The sequence below is a fragment of the Diospyros lotus genome, chromosome 12 (genome assembly GCF_014633365.1).
Source record: "Diospyros lotus cultivar Yz01 chromosome 12, ASM1463336v1, whole genome shotgun sequence".
Lineage (NCBI taxonomy): Eukaryota > Viridiplantae > Streptophyta > Magnoliopsida > Ericales > Ebenaceae > Diospyros > Diospyros lotus.
In genome coordinates this window covers 11,128,146-11,150,340 of record NC_068349.1, presented here as the reverse complement: position 1 = coordinate 11,150,340, position 22,195 = coordinate 11,128,146, and the positions used below count along the sequence as shown (strand labels likewise).

General features: G+C 34.6%; 1 protein-coding gene across 1 annotated transcript; it reads left to right on the top strand.

The window, feature by feature from the left end:
• The first annotated feature begins 16,269 nt into the window (after positions 1–16,269).
• On the top strand, positions 16,270–17,586 carry LOC127813965 (ethylene-responsive transcription factor 5). Its single transcript, XM_052355124.1, has one exon. It carries the CDS (start codon positions 16,517–16,519, stop codon positions 17,438–17,440), a length of 924 nt encoding a protein of 307 aa, XP_052211084.1. The 5' UTR covers positions 16,270–16,516; the 3' UTR covers positions 17,441–17,586.
• The last annotated feature ends 4,609 nt before the right edge of the window (positions 17,587–22,195 follow it).

Below are 22,195 nucleotides of genomic sequence, written 5' to 3'. Positions count from 1 at the left end.
CATGGCTAGCTGTGCTGTGCCCTAATTGCCTACGGCCACCATTGCACCGCAAGGCCTAGGCGAAGGCCATGATAGCCCTAGACGACCTCAACCAGTCGTGATACGGCCTCCCGCGCGACGGTGGCCTCCTTGCGGCTAACGGCCATGGCAGATTTCACACCTGCCTTGCCATTTGGTCCCTCAACTTTTGCTCCCTTGCAGTTTGGCCCTGACTCCCCAAGCCCTCAAGTTTTCCAAATTTGCACTTCCACCCCCCCAAACTTTGTAAGTTTACATTTTAACCCTCAAAATTTGAAAAAATTTCTCCTATGTCCCAAAATAATTACACTCGAGTCTTTTAAAAAATTCTCAGGTATTACAAGTACTCATGTTAGCGTGCAGAGCCTAATTATCACTTTGGTGTATATTGCCCTTACGCATATATATTGACCTTTGCAGTAAGGTCAATATGGGGGTTGGAAGGGGTGTGGTAAACCCTTTATCCCGAGGTTAGACGAAATTTTATATGTAATTTTACAATGAAGGCAATTTTGAGTTTTCACACGTATTTTTCGTTGTTCTAATTTTTACTTATATTAAGGTAGTTCTTGGATAACGTTATTGTGCATTCTCTTGTAATCTCCAATTTGGTTATAATGGAAAATCTTGCAACGGTGACAAATGAACGTAACTCTCACATTGAGAGAACCACTATAAATCTCGTGTGTTCTTCTTGTCTATTTTAATTATTTTTTTCTTTCTTCTATTATTTAGGATTGGAACTTTAATCCCAACAAATTAGGTAGTATTATCTTCGTGTTTTAGTTTTGAGTTTTGAATTTATTTTCAGTTTTGTCTTTTGAGTTTTTGGTTTGAAATTGCTGAAAATGTTTTCTTTTTATTATTCTGAAAAACTATTTTTCAAAATAAAAAACTAAAAAATGTGTTTAGTTTGAAATTTTTAGGAAAAATTATTTTATAATATTTTATTTAATGAATTTGAGTATTCAGTAAATTGGAACAGTTTAATACTAGTATATTATTAAGTAATATATACATTTTTAGATTGATGAATTTTGCAATATTTTTTTTTCTCTTACAAAATTAAAATACAAAAAAATAAATTAAGAATTTGAAGTTGAATAATGTGACTGCAACTTCAATGAGAAAACATCGAAATGATCCGAAAGATGTAAACTATTTTCTATTTTAATTATAAATTCGCATAAATTTTGACACAAAAATAAGATATGCGAAATTCATATTGCCATGGATCAATGTTGGCAAAAATGGCATCTCTAGATCTAGGAGCAATGAGAGCCATCAAAATAGAAAATAAAGCTTATTTTAGATCAATGGTGTCCACAGACCTCTTTTCCAAACATCCTCAAGTAATATAAGAGATCTAGCCTGTGTACTCAGTTGTAAAGAAACTTTTGCAACTCATGGTTGAAAAGGCGATCGAAACAAAGTGGTTCATTGATGGTTGGCCCGAATGTGAAGCAAGGATGAACAATGTAGGTGAACGATGAAATGGTAGAAGAAACAACTAGTGAAATACGAGGTGATGCCACAATTCAAACGACGATGGCTGTTTGGCCAAGGATTTGGGTTGCAATAAAGAAGAGCGAACAACATCGACGACGAAAGGCATGGGTGGTTGAATGATAGGAGATGGGCAATGACGGCTCATGATGGTGGCAAGCACGGTTGATAGTCGAGTCTTGCAGAGAAAAAAAGAGGGAAGGAAGAGAAGATATGAGTCAACTTGAATTTTGGAGAGAGAAAAGTAGAGTAGTGTTATTTTTTGCATTTTGGAGATTTTAGTGTGTTTTGTTTTGAATTTTTTTATATATTTTTTTATTTTTGAAAATATGTAAGTAAATATATTTTTATTATTTAAAAAAAATTAAAAATTAAAAACGGGATAAACACAACAAAGAGAAAAAAATCTTAAATTTTCTATTATCTAATAGCAACCAAATTTAATTTGAATCATAAATTTGTCAATGATTGTGACTAATTCAAGGCATGCAGTCATAGATAAGGTGCAATATCTTATTTTCAACCATCAAATAATTTTATTGATTAATTAAATAATTTAAAAGATAATACACTTATCATTAATTAATAAAATTAAAAAATATTATATCAATAAATAAATTTGATAAATAATTTTTATAAATTAAAGTGACATGTATAAATTCATAATAATTTTATCTAAAATTAACAACAGAGACTAACTATAATGAAGTATTGTTAATTTTAAGTAAAATTATTATATATTTATGTGTGGCAACTAAATTTATAAGAATTATATATTAAATTTATTTAAATAGTAAAAAAAATACAATTTTATTAAGAAAATAGAGCATAGAAGGATGAGGCGGCAAGCAATGAATGACTGAATGGGAATGGGTGTGGGAGCGGGACGCGTTGACTCCGACAAAACTGACTTGACCGTTGTACGTTGCATCGAAGCCTGAAACCGAAAGCAACCATTATTCATTCATTACATCACGTAGGCCTCTCTCGGTCCCACGTCTTTGATGCTTTTCTTCCAGTTCTTGTCTTGTCTGCAAAAGGTGACGTCGCTAAGCGCTCCCCGCTAATTATCCCACATGAGAGGGGTTAATTATGATAGACACTGACGCATCATATAGTAGATATAATGCATAATATTTACAAAAAAATTACTCTCACATGAGGATGAAACTCTCATATTATGACTGTCATGACTCGAACTTATATCATTGTTTGTAATTTACTACCTGACTGTCATCCGTGCTATACCCGTGGAGCCTTTTCTTTTCTTCCAGTTCTGGTTGGCCACTTTGACCACTGAAATAGAGAATATTCACTCTAAAATGTAATATTTATTATATATAAAATATGATTAAAATAATTTAATTTAATACTAATATAACACGATAAGATGAGAATAATCTTGTAATATACTGCACAAACAAACACTTATCTTATTTATAATTTTAAAAAATACAAAATAAATCACACGCATGTCTCTGTAATTTAAGTCATTTATATAAAAAAAATCTCTATAACTTAAAAATAAAAACTAAAATTAAACTAAATTATAAAGGTTGTTTGATAGAGGTAAAAAATGAGAGTGTAATTCTAATTCTCACTCCAACCCCTAAGAATTCCAATTTCTTGATTTTAAGGAAAATTTTTATTTTTTTAATTAAAATAAAATTCGAATTCTATGAAATTGAAAAACTGTTTGAGAGAATTTCTTGAAATTTAGATAGAATTCAAATTCCATCCTCATTTTTCACCCTTATCAAACACACCCTAACTTTTATTCAAAATCTTATACTTTCTCTACTCAGCATTCATAATAGAGACGAGCCCTCTAATGCAACGTGTTCAAAATATTTCTTATCCTAAAATATTAAGAAATATAAAAAAATATGCTTTCGATTTGAAAAATACAATTGTTTTTCTATAATCATATTGGAAATAGAAACAATTTTGTCTCCATGGGATAAGACGACCATTTTAGAGACAACAGTAACTTGTATTTATGTATGTTTGAATAAAAAATGAAATTCATGTTAATGTTTGATTAAATAATAATTATTTGTACTATAAATTATATTTATAGAAAGATTCCTATATATTTATTTATTTATATATTTTCTCACATAATTTTCTTTTCATACTTGTAAAAAAAATGTCATATTTTTCATTTGTTACGTATCATATATTATGTTTTCGTGCAAGCTAGTACGAGTGCTCTAATTTAAATAATTATATTTTTTAAATCTCAACATAAATATTGTCTTAATAATCTTATGAATTAAGAAATTGGAAAAAGAAAAGGACTAACTAGTTAGGCTTGCCATTTGTAATTATTATAAGGATAGCAGTTATATATTTTTCGATATTTGATTCTATTCATATGCTTTCATTTAATATGAACTTCCAATCAACAAAAAATTTGATTTTATTTCATTACACCTTTTACAAAGAGGATTATTTCATTAGACTTTTTATTTGCATATTGATTGCTTCCTCGCTCGCTAGCTAGCTATTGGCAAGTTCACAGAAATTAAGAGGAAATTAAAATTGTCCTATCAGTAGTTTAATTTGCGTTATTTATTTTTTGGACGTACAGTGCCTGCTGCGATAGTATTTTCTCGATATTTTGGTATTTTCTGTTATTTTTAAATGATAGCTAGGAAAAGCCCATTCTTAATTATTTTGATCGAAAACGTAAATGATATAATTTCTACAATATTAATTAAAGTAAATTTAGAATAGAGTCGTAAATTAATGATGTATAGTTTGCTTTGTTACGACGTCATTTTCCACTGGGTTTGACGAATTTGGTTAATTTGTGACTGAATGAATGAATATAATTAATTAATTAAGAAAGTGGTGGCTGATGATTAATTAAATTGTAAATGATTATATATATACACAAATGACTGACGTCGAGGCCAAGGCAAAGACTTCAACGGTACGTAAGATTATTATTATGTATTCAAAGACAAAACAGTCAAAATGCATGTAAATTAAATCTTCCTTGGTTAATGACCATCTAATCTGATCAAATAGTGATCTCCGTTGCACGCACGTGTTTTCTTCAGTCTCGCATTCTTCAAGCTCGCTTAATTACACGTCTTTCTCACATCTTCTTCATCCATCCATCCATCCATCCATCCATCCATGCTCTTGCATCCTTTCGTTTCGTTGGAATTAAGGCCCCCTTGAGAAATTTAATCAGACAATCTATTCATTTTAGTGATCACCTACGACATTTTGGTGATACCATTTTTCAACATCGTCACCCCAAATATTAATGGAAACTATTTTTACCGTATATATATATTGGAAAATAATATATACAATAATCTTTTTTTCATATCAATATATATTGTTTTTCAATGTTAAAATATTTTATGTTGGATTAAATAATAAACGATCGAAGAGTATAAAATTAGGTATATCTTCGTATTTATCATTATTATTTTGGTAGTATGAACCCATAATATTAATGACGTTGGTATATATTGAGACCTACCTAGCTAACAAGATATATTATTGGTGCCATAGATAATTCTTTGGTACAATTAACTCATGCAACATTTTTTTATTAATAACTATCTAGAAGCCGACTAATTAAGCGTAACCATGTGAACGATGACTCAAAACTTTTTTTCTTCTACAAATACAATATATAATAAACAAAATCAGCGTAAAAACGTCTACAACAATAGCCAAGGCATAACCCCACGCAAAACAAAACAAAACAAAAAAGCCAAAATGCAGCACAACAACAGCAAGCAACAACTAAACAACCCTCAAACAGATGAGGCAATTAAGACACGAACACAAGGAATACAACATCTGATAATTAAAGATGGCATCAAAAGCACTTCAGCATCGATAGGGCCAGAAAGAGTTGCAGCAAAGCCTTGAGAACAAGGGAAACTGTCAAAACCCGCAACCACCCACCACCAAGAGTGCCCCCCCCCCCCCCCCCCCCCCCCCATTTGCTATATATGAAGGCTGAAAGATGAACAAACTGTCAAACTTCAAGGTACGAAGCTGGCGACTCAGCGGAAAAAGGAACCAGGAAACACCAGAAGAGCCACAAATGATCCAAAGGGGAGGGGGGAACCGTCAATTCCAACACCACCCCCATTCCACCTTCGCCTTGTGGCAGCAAATATCCCGCCAAGCCACCTTCGCCTTGTGGGAATCAACCTCATTCTCGCTCCAAAGGAAGTTCCTAATCATCCTATCAACAATCTAACACTAAAATAAATTTTAATTGATAAAAATATATTTTTTTATTATTATATATAAAATAAATATATATTTCTATATTAAACTAAATATATATAATATTTTTCAAAAATATTTTTTTAAAATTTTTATTATTTTTGAAATATAATTTCCATCTATTTTTAAATTATGCAAAGGTTAATAAAAAAAGAAGAAGAAGATAAAAAACAACTCGCGGAAGATGGGTTTTACTCTAAGATTGCGTTTGATAGAGGTGGAAAATGAGAATGGAATTCTAATTCCATGAAATTCCAATTCTTACCCTAACTCTTAGGAATTCCAATTCCTTGATTCAAGGAAAATCTTCACTTCTTTTAATTAAAATGGAATTCGAATTTCATAGAATTGAAAAGTTGTTTGATAGAATTTTTTGAAATTTAGATGGAATTCGAATTCCATCTTCATTTTTCATCTCTATCAAACATACCCTAAACGTCATTGTCTGGATTGACTTCTAACCTTGTAACCCTAGCAATGGGTTTAATAGATGAAGGAGAGAGGGAGATAGCAATGGGTTTAATAGATGAGAGAGAGGGGGAAGGGAGAAGGCATTGAAGAAAAAGACCCAACTATGGTGGAATCTACTCTCTCTCTCTCCCCGTTTCTTTGTCTCTCTCCCTTCGTTACTAGAGTTATTCTAGAATAGATGGGCTGGGTTTCTTAAGGTTGAGAATAGGTGAAAACTATTATTGTGCCAATCAAAAGGTCTAAACACCTTTATGTTTTTCTCTCTCTCTCTCTCTCTCTTTCCCATACCTTAAACAAGTGTAGTAGAAATCTCCATGTATGGCCAAATAAAGAATTTTTGTGTTTATTCTTGATTTTTTTTTTTCGATTCCCATCATCAGTTTTTATTAATCTTTTTTTTTCTATTCACAAAGATATAATTTTTATTCCCTCATTATAAATATGTTCATTCACTAATCAATGGCATCAAGAATGATATAGGATATTTGCCTATTACTGAACTGGGAACCTGTAAGAGAGGGACAGGGAGTGCTCAACTACCCTGACCAAATAAACTGGTGGCTGATGTCGAACCCACTAGATTGATTGGTTGGAAGGTTGTTAGTTAGCTACGAGAGAGAGAGACAGAGAGAGAGAGAGAGAGAGTATTTAGAAATTTTTAACAGTTGTAAGTTAATTTATAGCAAGGAAAAAATTCAATAAGGTTTGTATGGTAAGGATAGTTGCTATAATTTCTCATATCTTCGGTACTTTTTGTTTTTATGCTAAACGTTACTGTTTATTTTACCCAAAATTTAAAGAAGATTCAAAGAAAAATGTGCGAGATTCAGATGAAAACATGAAATAAAAAAGAAGAGGGGTGTTGTGTTGGCAAGAGATCAAATCATATATTTCATACTTCTCTAAATTATTACAGTTATAGAGTAGATATATATATATATATATATACAGAGCTAGCTTATACAAAAACTACAAGTATTACGACTGTAATTGTGGATCCATGATGACCCTATATATGATTGAGGAATTATAGTTCATGATTCAATAACTCAAGAACAACTCACGCTAACACTCCTCCTCAATTTGGTACGTATATATCGATGAGTCCCAATTTGTCTAATGAGTTGTAGAATATTTTACTACATACTGCATTCGTAAAAATATCTACTAGTTGGTCTTCGAATTAAATGATCTTTGCACGGAGATGTTATTTGATGAAGTGTCAATCTACCTCCACATGCTTCATCCAATCATGCTGAACAGGATTATGTGAGATGTCAATTGTTGTCTTAGTGTCACAAAATAGATTCATCTCGAAGTTGGGAGCAAAGCCAATTTTATTTAACAGTCTTCTAAGCCACAGTAATTCACATAGCCCCTTAGTCATACCACGAAACTCAGCTTCAGCACTAGATTGTGCAACTACCTTATCTTTATTACTTTTCCAAGTAACTAAGTTCCTTCCAATAAAGGTGAAGTAGCCCGAGGTGGATTTCCTATCCATGGTGCTCCTTGTCTAATCTACGTCTGCATACCCTTCTACTCTTAGGTGGTTGCTCTTTGAGAACATAAGCCCCTTTCCAGGGAAGGACTTCAAGTATTTTAAAATCTATATGACAGCGCTCATATGATCCTCACTTGAACAGTGCATAAATTGGCTTACCACACTTATTGCATATGTAATGTCGGGCCGCGTGTGAGAGAGATAAATAACCTTGCCTATTAGTTGTTGGTATCTTCCTTTATTTGTCGGTACTTGGTTGGGATATTCCCCAAGTTTGTGATTTGGAATTATTAGAGTATTTGCAAGCTTACAATCTAGTAATCCAGCCTATGTTAGAAGGTCTTGAATATATTTTCTATGAGATAGAAATATACCTTGCTTTGATCTAGCAACTTTAATTCCCTTAAAGTATTTGAGTCCTCCTAGGTTCTTTATTTCAAATTCAGATGCCAACTGCTCTTGAAGTTTTGCTATTTTCTCTGAATCGTCTCCTGTGATGATCATATCATCTATATAGACTATCAAAGCAGTCACTTTGCCCTGCCTATGTTTCAAGAACAAGGTGTGATCAAAATTACTTTGCTGGACCCCATACTTTCTCATTACTATACTGAATCTCCCATACCAAACTCGAGGCGATTGTTTTAGGTCGTGTAAAGTTGCTTGTAACTTGCAAACAACATTGTCTTTTGTGTTGGCTACATATCTTGGGGGAATATTCATATAAATTTATTCTTTAAGATCACCATTGTAACGACCCGATCGAGCGATAGGAAGAACCGGAACAACTTATCCTGATGGGCTTACGCGAACTTCCCAGGGGGTCACCCATCCCTGGATTACCCCAGGTTAAGCACGCTTAACTTGGGAGTTCTTTGCCAACATTCAGCCCAAAAGGTATCCAACTAGTGTTATTTCCTTTCTTATACTATCCTCGATAAATACTAACTTCTCTCTGGGCTCTCGGGGTATTACATTCTCCCCCCTTAAGCACATGACGTCCTCGTCATGCGACCTTACAATCGGTCCTAGCTCTCCCCCCGATGCATGGCCGATGTGGGATTCGCCTAAGGTGCCTACACGCACCCCCCATAGGGGCCTACACACACCCCCTTCGGGACTCAGCCTCCTCGCTGAGGTTTACCCCACCACCACGCTCAGAGGCTCGGGGGTTGGCTCTGATACCACCTGTAACGATCCGATCGAGCGATAGGAAGAACCGGAACAACTTACCCTGATGGGCCTACGCGAACTTCCTAGGGGGTCACCCATCCCTGGATTACCCCAGGTTAAGCACGCTTAACTTGGGAGTTCTTTGCCAACATTCAGCCCAAAAGGTATCAGCTGGTGTTATTTCCTTTCTTACACTATCCTCGATATATACTAACTTCTCTCTGGGCTCTCGGGGTATTACAACCATGCAGGAAAGTATTCTTCACATCAAATTGATGTAATGACCAATCAAGGTTTGCGGCAAGCAATAGTAGTATTCTCACTGTATTTAGTTTGGTTACGGGTGAGAAGGTCTCCTGATAGTCAACTCCATATGTATGCATAAATCCCTTTGCTACAAGTTTCACCTTATACCGCTAAACTGTTTCATTTGCCTTATATTTAATTAAAAACACCCACTTGCACCTTACTGTCTTCTATCTTTCAAGTAGAGTGACAGGGATCCACGTTTTATTTTTTAATAGCACTTCCATCTCCTTCTTCATAGCTTGGACCTATTTAGGATCTTTCATTGCTTCTTGAACATTGATAGGAATTTAACATGAGAAGAGTTCGTCTATGAAAGCCTTGAGAAGTTCAGGAAGCCTATTTGTAGACATATAGTTGGCAATTGGGTATTTCAACCCTTGGCCTTCAAAGTCATGAGAGTATCTGTCTGGAGGCTTACCTCCGTTGTGCCTTTATGGCAACTCATAGTGCACAGGAGTATCGTTAGCAACTAGAGGTGTACTTGGAGAGTTCGGGGAGCTTACCTTAAGAGTATTCTCAAGAGTTGGGTCTGTGGATATTGTGGGACGAGGAGGCGGTACTACTTCTGCTTCAGTGGTATGCTTTTTCTCTTCATGCTTCTCACTAGTTTCTTCACTAGTGTCCTCAGGTGTATATAAGGCTTGCTGTCCAATCAAATCCTAGCTAATCAAATCTCAGCCAGTTTAGCTTTTCATTCCTAGACTCCCCCTGAAGAGTAGAAGTAGGGTTGGCAGAAGGAAAAAAATACTTGGATTCCAAGAAAGTGACGTCCATTGTCACATGGGTATGACGGGTAGTCGGATTATAGCAGCGGTATCCTTTTTGGTGTGGACCATATCCCAGAAACAAGCATCGAACGACACAAGAATCAAGTTTTATGCATTGATTCTTGTGTAGGTGAACAAAAGTGACGCAACCAAAGACTCGAGGTGGAATCATTAAGGCCATATAGGTAGAGTAATGGCAATGGATAGAGTTTGGAGATGAGTCTGAAGCTTAAAAGCCTTAGAATGCATCCGGTTAATAAGGTGAACTGTTGTAGGGACAACATCGATCCAAAACTGAGTAGGGACACAGCACTAAGAAGAAGAGCACGAGTAATCTCCAAAATATGCTGATTTTTTCTCTCAAAAATGCCATTTGGTTGCGGTGTCTGAGGGCAGGAGGTTTCATGAAGCAAGCCATGGTGGGTGAAATAATTGCGGAATTCTCAATTCACATACTCTCCGCCATTATCAGAGCAAAGTATGCGAATCATAGCAAAGAATTGGGTTTTAACCATCTCATGAAATGAGAAAAAAATAGAAAAAACTTCATTTTTATTTTTCATCAGATATAACCATGTCATTCGAGTGCAATCATCCACAAAAATCACAAACCATCGAACACCAGACACAGTGCATTTAGGATATGGACCCCATACATCAGAATGAATCAGCTGAAATTGTATTTGACTCTTATTCAAACTCAAGGGATAAGTAACACAACGAATTTTAGCTAAGACACATGTCTCGCATTTAAAATTCAAATCCGACAATCCTGAAAATAAAATAGAAAAAACATATTTTAGATAACCAAATAAAAGATGTCCTAACCGACAATGCCACAACCAAATGTGCACCTTATTTCGATCGCTGGTGTTGTTTGCATGGTTAGCTCGACCAATGCCAAAATCTTCCATATAGTAGAACCCCTCCCTCCTTCTAGTACCACGCCTAATTATCTCATTGGTGAGAATATTCTAAATAAGACAAAATGTATGATAAATTAGAACAACACAATTTAACTCCTTCGTGACTTAGCTTACTGACAATAATTTATGTGACAATGATGGCACTAGAAGGGTATTGGTCAGGGAGAGGGCTGGTGATATTCTCACTGTACCAACCCTTTTTACCAGAGATATGTCTCCATTAGCATTAGCAATGCTAATAGGTCGAGGAAATGATCGTTCTGAAAAATCACTAGCATCATATGTCATGTGATCGGTTGCCCCTGAATCAAGAATCCAATTGTTATAAGATTTAGTGGAATTGGTCCCCAAAAAAGCCATACCTGCATCCAAATCCACCATTGTAGCATGGATAAGGGATAGTTGGGGCACAACAGAGGCTATTGCAGCCTTGCCAGTACTGTTTGCTGCATTTTTGCTTATTCCACCATTTTTTTTGCTCCCATCCTACCGCCCTTTTGCTTGTAACTCATGCCACCAATCTGAGTATCGATGTAGTTTGAAGCATGTATCCCTAGTATGTTTTGAATTTCCACAATGAGAGCATTTTGTCCCATCTGGTAGGCCCTTTGACTTAGAAGTTGAATTGAACCTTCCATTTATTGACAAAGAGTTGGTTGGAGTAGAGGGTCCCTATTTGAGACTTCGTAAGGCCAACACCGCTCTAGCCATGTCTTCAACATGATAGGCTGTCATCATCACTACCTAACGCACAACTTTTCTGCGAACATGAGCATATGCTTGTTCCATCGTGGGAAATGGCTTAAGTTACAACACATCACTTCTAATATTATCAAGTTTATCATCCAAACCATCAAGAAAGTTATATACTTGATCCTCCTATAATATATTGTCAAAGTGTTGGATGTTTATTGAACATTTCATGAGATTGAGGTGGCGAAAATCAATCTCCCGCCATAGACCTTGGAGGTCATTGTAGTATTTCTCTAGAGAGCTGTCACCCTGCCTAAGTTGCGGCTACTCATTGTCAAAGTTCATAAACCTGGGCTGCATCACTTTCATCGAAGTAAGTAGTTGCAATTGCATCCCAGACTTGCTTTGCCGTTGAAAAATGGATAAAGTTACCAATAAGAGATGGATCCATTTAATTAATCAACCATCCATTCACATTTGCATTTTCGGTCCGCCACCTACGAAAGGATGGGTCGGTTGTTGATGGTTGCGAGAGATCTCCTTTGATATAGTCGAGTTTATCCTTGCCCGAGATGTACATCTCAATGACTTGTGACCAGAGGACGTAGTTTGTACCGTCCAATTTGATGCCAATCAGTGTAGTTCCTGAATTGGTGGTTGGAATCGGTGTTGGAGCTTTGCTCAAAGCTTCTGTCATCCTTGCCACCAGTTCGTATAGAATAGAGGTAATGGTTGGGGATTCACCCGAGTGGGAGTCGTTGTCAGCCATAAGAGAAGAATCGTTGTCGGCTATAGGAAAAGAATGCAACTTTGTTTCACTAGGGTTGGTTGAATGGAAGACAAAGGATCGAAATTTTCTCTAATACCATGTTGGCAAGAGATCAACTCATATATATCATTCTACTCTAAATTATTACAAAGTTAGAGTAGATATATATAATATATATATATACACACACACAAAGCTAGTCTATATAGAAACTACAAGTATTACGGTTGTAATTGTGAATCCATGATGACCCTATGATTGAGGGATTAGAGTGCATGATTCTAGCCTGTGATATCTCTTCAATAACTCAAGAACAACTCGCATCAACATGTCATTGGTATATTGATGCAAATGGTGGAGAAAAAAGCCTTCAACCTCCAATTTTTTCCAATCTCACCCTAAAAAAAACATTGTTTAGGGGTGAAAGAAAGAAGTTAAAAGCAGTGGAAATTGGCCAATTCAATATTAAGTTCTAGGTTCAAATGCTTCATTCATTAAAAAGTAAGTCAACAGACTTTGTATACATATGAATCGGCTAGTTTTTATATATGTACATACCAAATTAATCTAGGGTTTTGGATTTAACATTGGTGGAGTTGGCTGCCTCTGTTTGGATTCCTCAAAATCGCTTCCTAGTGAATCTAGACAATGAAAAGGAGAAGGAATTAGAAGTGTTATTGGATTGGCAAACGGGAGCTAGCGAGAAGGAAGAAGAAAATGAAATATATAACAACCGAATACTATTTTGGTGTGGAATATAAGATGGCCAAGGATGAAGGATATATGGTTCAACATGAGAAAATTTGTGAATTGAGCATCTTGTTTGTTGTAGGGGACGGGGATGGGGGCGGGGGCGGCAGAAGCAGACACAGCCAATTCCAGACAAATTTCTTTTATTTCTGCAATATTTTATCTTTGCTTCCATTCCATTCCATTCCATTCCATGGCTACTTGTCCTCTACCTCTCGTCCTTTCCGTATTCACACATTCTTCCTGTTCCAATTTTCTAACAAAAACAACACCGTGGAAGCTTGAAAGGCACGCTCATATATATCTTCCAGCTACACTACAACAGACAACATTAATTCTGCTTCACGTACGTACCCAAACCCAAGAAGAATGTTTAATCCCCATTCCTCAATTTGTTAATCAACTTTATCACTCCTCATCATCATAAACCGTTAATTCTGCTTCAATTTATTAGCATCATAATAGCAGTAATAATAATATTATAATATAATTTGTACCGGGTCAAGAGGAATCGATGTGGGATTTTTTCAATGAATATTTAAAGCAGGATTCAGATGCCAGCTCGTCGGGCGGATTGGACCTGGTTGAGAGACACAGGGTCATTCATAAACATGAATAGTAGTAGTTAAATTAATAAATAAATGCGCAGAGCCGGTTGGTTCAGTTGTTTGTTTAATGCTTCTACTTAAAAAAGTAGTAGTTTAACAAAGATGGGGCCGGGTGGTTGGGATAAGACCAAAGACTTAGTTTGTAAACAAGATCATGTGACTGCTTCAATTCTTAGGGAGACTAGCTAGAGGGACTATTGAGCTGAGTGTCTCTGACTCTGGGTAGCTACTCGATCCAAATCACGGGCTCTGTTTGTCTTCATGTGTCTTTTTTAGACGTCTAAGATACCACCAGCCAGCATCGATTTTAATGCTGGAGACTAATTCTCCTCTTCCTCGTGAATTTAATTGAATTGATGATGTTTTTTTTTCTTAAAATTATCAATCTTTCCTGTTTCGTCATTTATGTTCTTAATTTTGATAGATGAGATAAATCACAAATGAAAATTTTATCTCATTATGCAAGATAAGAAATTAAATCACGACTTACTGGTACGAATCTCAACTTATTATGATCCAACCACTTGACCTGTGTGTTAAAAACTGATAATATCTTCTTTTTTGAGAATAAATTGACAACTTTATTATGATTAAAAATATTAATTTATAATACAAATAAATTATAAATTAATATCTGATAAATTTTTTATCATTAAATATTAATAAATTATATATAATTATTAAAAAATATATTTATATAATATTTTATATTTAAATTTAATTTTAATTCATAAAAATTTCAAATATATTAATATAATATATATTAATATATATATGTTATACATATAGAGAGAGAATGACAACGAGTTGGAGATGACAACTCCGTGATGGAAAGTTGGAGGCGGCAATAGAGACCATGAATGAGGAGATAGAGGTGACCGGTTGGGGCAACGGCGATGGGTTTGAGGCAACGATTTTGGAAACTAGAGATAGGGATGGGTTGAAGTTTGTAATGTTTAAAGGCAAAGAGAGAGTTGAAAATATAAGATTTTTGAAGGGTAAATTTGTAAAATATTTGATCATCCATATAATTTGATAAGAAGGTGTTGAGAAAATCTAGACAAGAGAATTTTTTCAAAATACTATTAAAATAGTGTTTAAATTCTTTAATTTTTAATAAATATATAATTAAAAAAATAATAAAGCGTTTAAGCTATTGACAGCTTATAAGCAGTCAAATTGAAACGCCAAACACTCTCGACATTTCAAAACTTAGTATTCAACAATTCAAACACATTAGAGGGAGTTGTTTTTATATCTCAAAATGATAACCTTTTTATAGATCATAAGAACCATCTTAGTATATTAGTGTTAAAACTTCACATCTAATAATAATATAATTTACCAGGGAAACAAACATTTTCATATTTTATTTTCTTGTTTTGAATGAATAATTAAGATACTTTATAAAAATAAAATAAAATAAAAATACATGCATATAACATAATAATGTATTGAAAAATCTAGTTCCCAAAGATTTCGTAATTAAATTTTAGAAAAACAAAATTGGCTGGTTAATCTGACCAACTTAAAAGGCTTGATAGATAGGACGGAGCCCTATTGTGTACAACGTGGAAAGGTCTCCACTGCTATTTATGTCCATGAATGAGCTGAACTTTTCAAATTGTCTCAACTGCAAATTGCACCCCGATTTAAAGCCATGTGACTCAGTTTGCCGGGCGGCTTTGTCCACTACGCTACAACGACAACCTATCCTCCTCCTCCTATCCCATGCAAATGACAATTCAAATGGCCTCACAATCATACCTTTCGCATCACATATTTATTATAAGTCAAATTTTTTTAAACCAATTAAAATAGGGTTCATCTAAATTAGACAACCGAATTTTTAAGGACCCAAATATTTATTAATAATAATATATGATTATATTAAACACTAAAACTAAAGTGGAAGGAATTAGGAAAATACATGACAAATTGTATACATGTTATCTGTAAACTCACTCTATTATATATAATACTAAGACTTGCTTGGTATCTTGCCGGTGCACTCTTCCAAATTTAATTTCTAAAACTCTAAATATTCTTCAATTTTATTAGAAGTTTTAAGAATTTTATTGTTATATGTTTGCTAAACTGAAATTAGTTCGGACTCAATCCAGATTTAATCGAGTTATATTGATTTTAATTTTATTTTATAATTCTATTAATTCGGAGTTTAGATTTACAGGAGATAAGTATAAGATGCTCTGATAGAAATAAAATATAATTTTAGCTTCTTTTTCTTTTATTCTTGTAAAAGGTTATTTTTTTATTTTCACTTTACTTTTATCTTCTGGAAGAATCGAAGAAAGGAGGTTCCGCGCTATCCAAGGCAATGTAACAATAACACAAACCGGAAGTGCACAACGTGACGGAATCAAACTTGCTCTGATTAGACCCGCCCGATGGAGCAGATTGAACGGCCAGGATCGAAGGATGAGCTTACTGGTAAACGACAATCCCATTATTGCATTTGACTCCCACTTGGGGGTGAGGGAAGCTTCGTCTTTGCAGCGCAGAAATCAACCCCCAGCTCCAGCTCCCTTCGTCCTCAATCCCTTCTCTCTGTATATATACCCTTCCAGTCTTATCTTCCACTCTCATTAACTTCTCTCCAATTATCCTCTCTCTTTCTCTCTCACTCTCTCTCTCTCGATTTCTTCAGCTTTCTGTAGATTTATTAGAACTCCCCTTGAGCTTGATTACTGTTTCTCTGCCTTGTGTTTCGACAAAACTTGAACTTGAGCTCAGAAATGGCGAATCAAGACGAAGTTACGGCCCTGGAACTCATCAGACATCATCTTCTCGGAGAGTTCTCTCCTTTAGTTTGTAAGACCGACTCACTATTCTTATCTTCGGACTGTAAAACGGATTCTGTCCATTCTCAAACGGAGAGTTCCGATTCTTCGATGACGATATTCGATTTCCTGAACTCCAATAAAGGAGCTGATAGCAGTGATGATTGTTTGAATTTCGTCTCCATTCCCAATTTGATCAGTTTCGGGCAAAGCCAAACGGATTTTTCCGATTACGAGGCAAAGCCGCAAGTGATTGATCTGACGACGCCAAAGGCGGAGAGTTTGATCGCTCGGAAGCCGTCGTTGAAGATCGATTTGCCGCCGGTGAAGAAATTCGAGTTGTTGGAGTTCGGTGAACCGGCTAAGTTCACCGTTTCGGAGCAGCAATCCGAGAGTACGGAGGGGAGGCGGCACTACAGAGGCGTGCGACGGAGGCCGTGGGGAAAGTTCGCGGCCGAGATCCGAGATCCGAAGCGGCGAGGGTCTAGGGTTTGGTTGGGGACATTCGACACTGCTATTGATGCCGCTAGGGCCTACGATCGCGCCGCCTTCCAGATGCGAGGCAGCAAAGCGATTCTCAATTTCCCTCTCGAGGTTAGCAAGTGGAAAAATGCCTCCTCGACGGCCGTCCCAGTCCCGGACGGCGGCCAGAAGAGGCGCAGGGAAGCCGAAGCGGTGACGGAGCAAAGGCCGATTAAGAAGGAAAAGTCGCCGGAGCACGATGATTCGGCAGAAAGCACCCTGACTACGGGTCCATTAACGCCGTCAATGTGGATGCCGGCGTGGGATCAAAATGGCGATAGCATGTTTAACTGCCCGCTGCTGTCGCCGTTATCTCCCCATCCATTGATGGGCTTTCCCCAACTCATGGTCATCTAAACAAGAAAACTTCATCTTCACCAACTTTGAGCTGTAGTGATCCTTGTTTTATACAAGGACGCCGATCATCTATATCCTTTCGTCGTACAATTTCCCTTCACCGTTTGCTTTGCTTCAACAAGTTTTCAGTACATCTATTTTCATAATCATAAACCTTGCTACGGATATGCAATAATAACCAAAAAAAAAAAAATAGTAACCAAATTGAATCTGTATATAATAATCAAATCGAACTGGCGAATTAATCTCAACTAACGGAGCGAACTGAAATTGAACCAACTGAAATCTAAATCAAATTAATCAAACTAATAATCAAAATTTGATTATGTTAAATTATAAATTGATATAGAAACAAATTAATTTACAAAATTGATACAGAAATATAGAAATAATATCAATTCATACAAAAAAAAAATGAAAAATCATTTATAATGAGGAAGAACCAAAGGAAATACATAGAGATAATACAAATTTGTTTGAACAAATGAAGGAAATATAAACGAAAAATCTGTAATACAAAGGAAGAAATACATTATGAAACTAACCTACCTGTCAATACTAACATCTGTCGACGGTAAGTTGTTATTGGTGTGGGTCGATTGTCCAAACACAAGAAAAAGAAGAAACAAGGAACTGAAGAAATGATGTGGATTAGGTCGGTCGTCAATCTAGGTCTAACGAAAGAAACAGTGAAGAGAAAAACGGGGTGATTGATTGCTAATAGCATAGGAAAAGGCGTCAAAGGTAGAGACGACAATTATCGATGGTGACAAACACAAAATTGATTAGGGTTTGATTTGTGCTGTAGGGTCTCTCTCTATCAGTCTTGATCTCTCTCACTTTCGTCTCGATCCAACCTTCCAAGTGAGTGAATCTATCTTGGGTGTCGGGATGGTGGTCACGGGTTATAACATATGCACAGTTTAGTTCAGTTCTTCGGTTATTTTGGTATAAATAATTAAACTAAATTGAATAATCGATTTTTAGAGAAAAATGTAATCGAATAGAATCGCTCCCTATGAAAAATCGAACCGAGGTTCGATTAGTTAATTTGGTTTACCCGAACTTCTATTCACCCCTATTCATTGCCATACTGAATTATATTGATGCAAGTTAAAACCAGAATTCATGTCCACTCTAATAGCAATCTCTATCATGTATTTATTCTATATTATAAATAATTCACTTTAAGTATAACTATTATAAATTTAAATAAAATTATTATGAATTTGTGTGTCACATCAAATTACAAAAATTATTTGTTATAATATTTTCGGAACAAGAGTTGTTAAAACATTTTGTTAAAGTACATTATATTACACATATTGTTTTCAGTAGTTTATGAACAAGGAAAAGAATAGGAACACCATTCATTATACATGCATACTGCCTGCATGGGCCTAGGCTGATGCCTCAACGATACATATATGCTGGAGTTTATATATATATATATATATATTCACGGAAAAAAATAGGAATACCATATATACGTTAGACATGCAATATTATGTGTGCATGCGCTAGTACTAGTAGTTATCTTACTAGTATATAACAAATACTATATTTTAGTATTATATATGATCAGACACTGTACGTCTGTCAATAACTTTAAGAATATGTTATAATAATAAATTAAAAATACGAAACAGAAATATATATAGCGATACAAAATACACTTATATATTTGGAAATAAATAAATTTAATTATAATGGCAATGAATGAACGACGTCGTGCGTGGTTAGTTTCTTTTCTTCTAAACTCTTCCCCTGGCTCTACGACTTATAGATGAAGATAGATTGGATGAATTGTTCTAAACGATTGATTATTCTTGTTTTTGGGTGACAATTAATGATGGATCGATGTCTGTAATGCATGGTCTTCTTCAACTGATCTCTCACATGACATCGCTAGTAGCGCTAGAGCTGGCTCAACGGCGGTCTCTCCAATGCATGCGATTCATTCAAATTGACAAGTCATCCAGAAGAAAAAATTCACGGGTAAAAGTGACGATGATTGCGATTGAAATTAATGGCGAGATAACGTCCACCTGATCTAATGCTTAGAGCCAGTTAAGTAAGATCAGGTTGACATTTAATTTGGAGTTTAATTTTTGTTTAGTAGGTGATGAGCCTCACGGAACTTCCTTCCTATTCAAGATGTCAAAAAGTATTAATGGAATCTTCGTAACCGTAACCATAACCATAACCATTCATACCCCAAACCTGCTGCAAAGGTCAGAGTCAAAGGGATATTTATTTATTTATTTATTTACTAATTGTGTGAACTGTTTTGAATGGCCACGAGATGTGAGGGAAATGATGACTTCAGACATTGAATGTTGTCACTACACATTGCTTGTTTGTTTGTTTGACGAAGGGAGCATTAATTATTATATATGATGTTGGAGTTTGAGGTGCCCAACATAATAAGATTTTAGTTTTTGATTAAATAACGTTATATTTATTTTACTTAATTAGAAGTGGTTAATTGAGTGCCTTAATTAGGTGCCAAATGTCGCTTTCGCATACTGCATATATACATATATATATAATTTTATCCTTTCTTTAATTAATTCATTATTCTAATTCTAATTTTATCATGAAAAATCTTTTTCTTCTAATTAATTATGCATATATTGTTAGTACGTATTTGTAATTACTTCACTGCAAAGCAAGAATCATGCATGTGTTGCTTCTACGCCATATATATATATATATATATAATTACCGGCCCCTCTTAGACTTTTATATGCATCAACCTAATCATTAATTAATATTATAGTGCAATATTCTAAAATTAATTAATAGAAGGAAGTGATGAATGGAATAAGACAAAATTTTCAAGATAAGAGATAATAATAAAAAAAAAATTAAGAAAAATTTGGTATGAGACTCTTAATATATATATATATATATGTGATCATATGTGTTTTATAGAAAATATAATTATAAATGAAAATTAATGATAAATTAAAATTTTTATGTAATCATTCGATAATATTCTTGTTGTAGAGTGAGATGTTTTTAAAAAATTATAAAAAAATATTTATCCAATAAGCAGCCATTATATATACAAACCAACCTTAATTATATTATAAAATTTTTAATCTTTGAATTATTATAGTAATATATCCAGTTTTTATCTGTTATATCTGAGGCAAACTAGTAAGGGTAATGTGGTAGTGTATGGGCCCCACCACCTCCCATGAGGCCCGCGTCCTATCCCTCAAATTATCCACGGAAAGGAACAAAAGAATTTTAATAATTGTATAGAAATTCCATGAGAATAATGTTTTGCAAATAAAAATGGTTAATTTAAAGAAAATTGTCGGCAACAGCCGATCAACGGTGATGGACGTTGACTTGTCAGATTGAATTTTTCAATATACAAGGGGATGTAACTGAAAGTTGAGTTGAAATTGTTGACCAAGTTAGTCGACAAAGGGCAACCTGGTCAGGTCTGTTTCCAGCGCAGAAATTTCGACGAGCGGGCCGGAAGAAGCTGCTCCAGCGGGGCTCACCATCCTCTCGATTTCGCTTGCCTGCCCTGCCATCCAAATACTAAAAGTTGAATTTCTGACCTTTTTTTGACTGTTCCCCATTGTCTTTTGCCGCTCTAACCATTAATTTTACCCGCAACGGTCCCAGTCGGAGGCATCGTTATTGCTGTATCATTGCAGTTTCAATTGTCACCTTCAAAGGAGGAGATCACAGCAAATGAGGAGACAAACAAATGTGGCCACCACCAAGACCAACAGAAGCTGCGAAACCCAAGGAACAGTGGAGACGAATAGACAGAGAACGGAGGAGATGAATAGTAATATTTATTTATTATTAAATTAAAAAATAAATATTAAAATTTTATAATAATAAAAATTATAAATAAGGTAAAAAAAAATTAGAATTAAAGTTTATTGATAAATAAAATAAATAGAAAGTATGGTTGGAATAAATATAATTTTTGAAGAAAAAAAAAATATTTATAATATAATAGAGAATAAAATAAGAAATGTAATTGGAGATAGCCTAATAACTTCTTTACTTTTACAGTTCCCAACTAATTAATATAAATGCAAATATATATGGTCAATTTTTTATTGTATGTACGCCTTTGATTTTTTATGTTTTAAGAATAACTTTAAAACAATTTGTGATTTAGTTTAATTAAGTTAATTAATTACACCTTAATTAAAAAAAAGGAAAAGAATTCATCAACAATCAAGACTTCCCTATTGAAGCCCTTGCCATGGAGTTCCAATGGGAACCTTATTAGTGATGGGGTTCCAGAGGGATTGAATCAATCTATCGTCATTTCCCTTTAAGAACTTATAGTGTCATTTACCATAAATAAATAGATATATATATATATATAAAATAACAGCTTAGAAATCACAGTACCCCACATATAAAGTATTTAGAAATTGTGCAAACTTAATCCCAAAGAAGGTTTGACTCATCGTGGCAAAACAAATCAGTGTAATTAGGGGTGCTCACTGAGTAGGTTGATTTAAATTTTATATGAAATTAAATGAAAATTAATTATAACTTAATCTGAACTTAGAAATTTAAAATTAATTTAATTGCAAAATAAATTTAAACAGTACAACCTAATTAAATTAACTTTGATTTTTTATTTCAAAATTTATACATTTATACCAGAATTTTGTAGTTCAAAGATTGTGTTACACAAATAAATTAATATCCATAAAATTTGTTTTAACCAAAATTCTGGAAAACAAAAACAAATTTAATCTG

What these genes read in the sequence shown, in the direction of transcription:
- LOC127813965 (XM_052355124.1), top strand. Translation starts at nt 16,517, where the DNA reads ATGGCGAATCAAGACGAAGTTACGGCCCTGGAACTCATCAGACATCAT.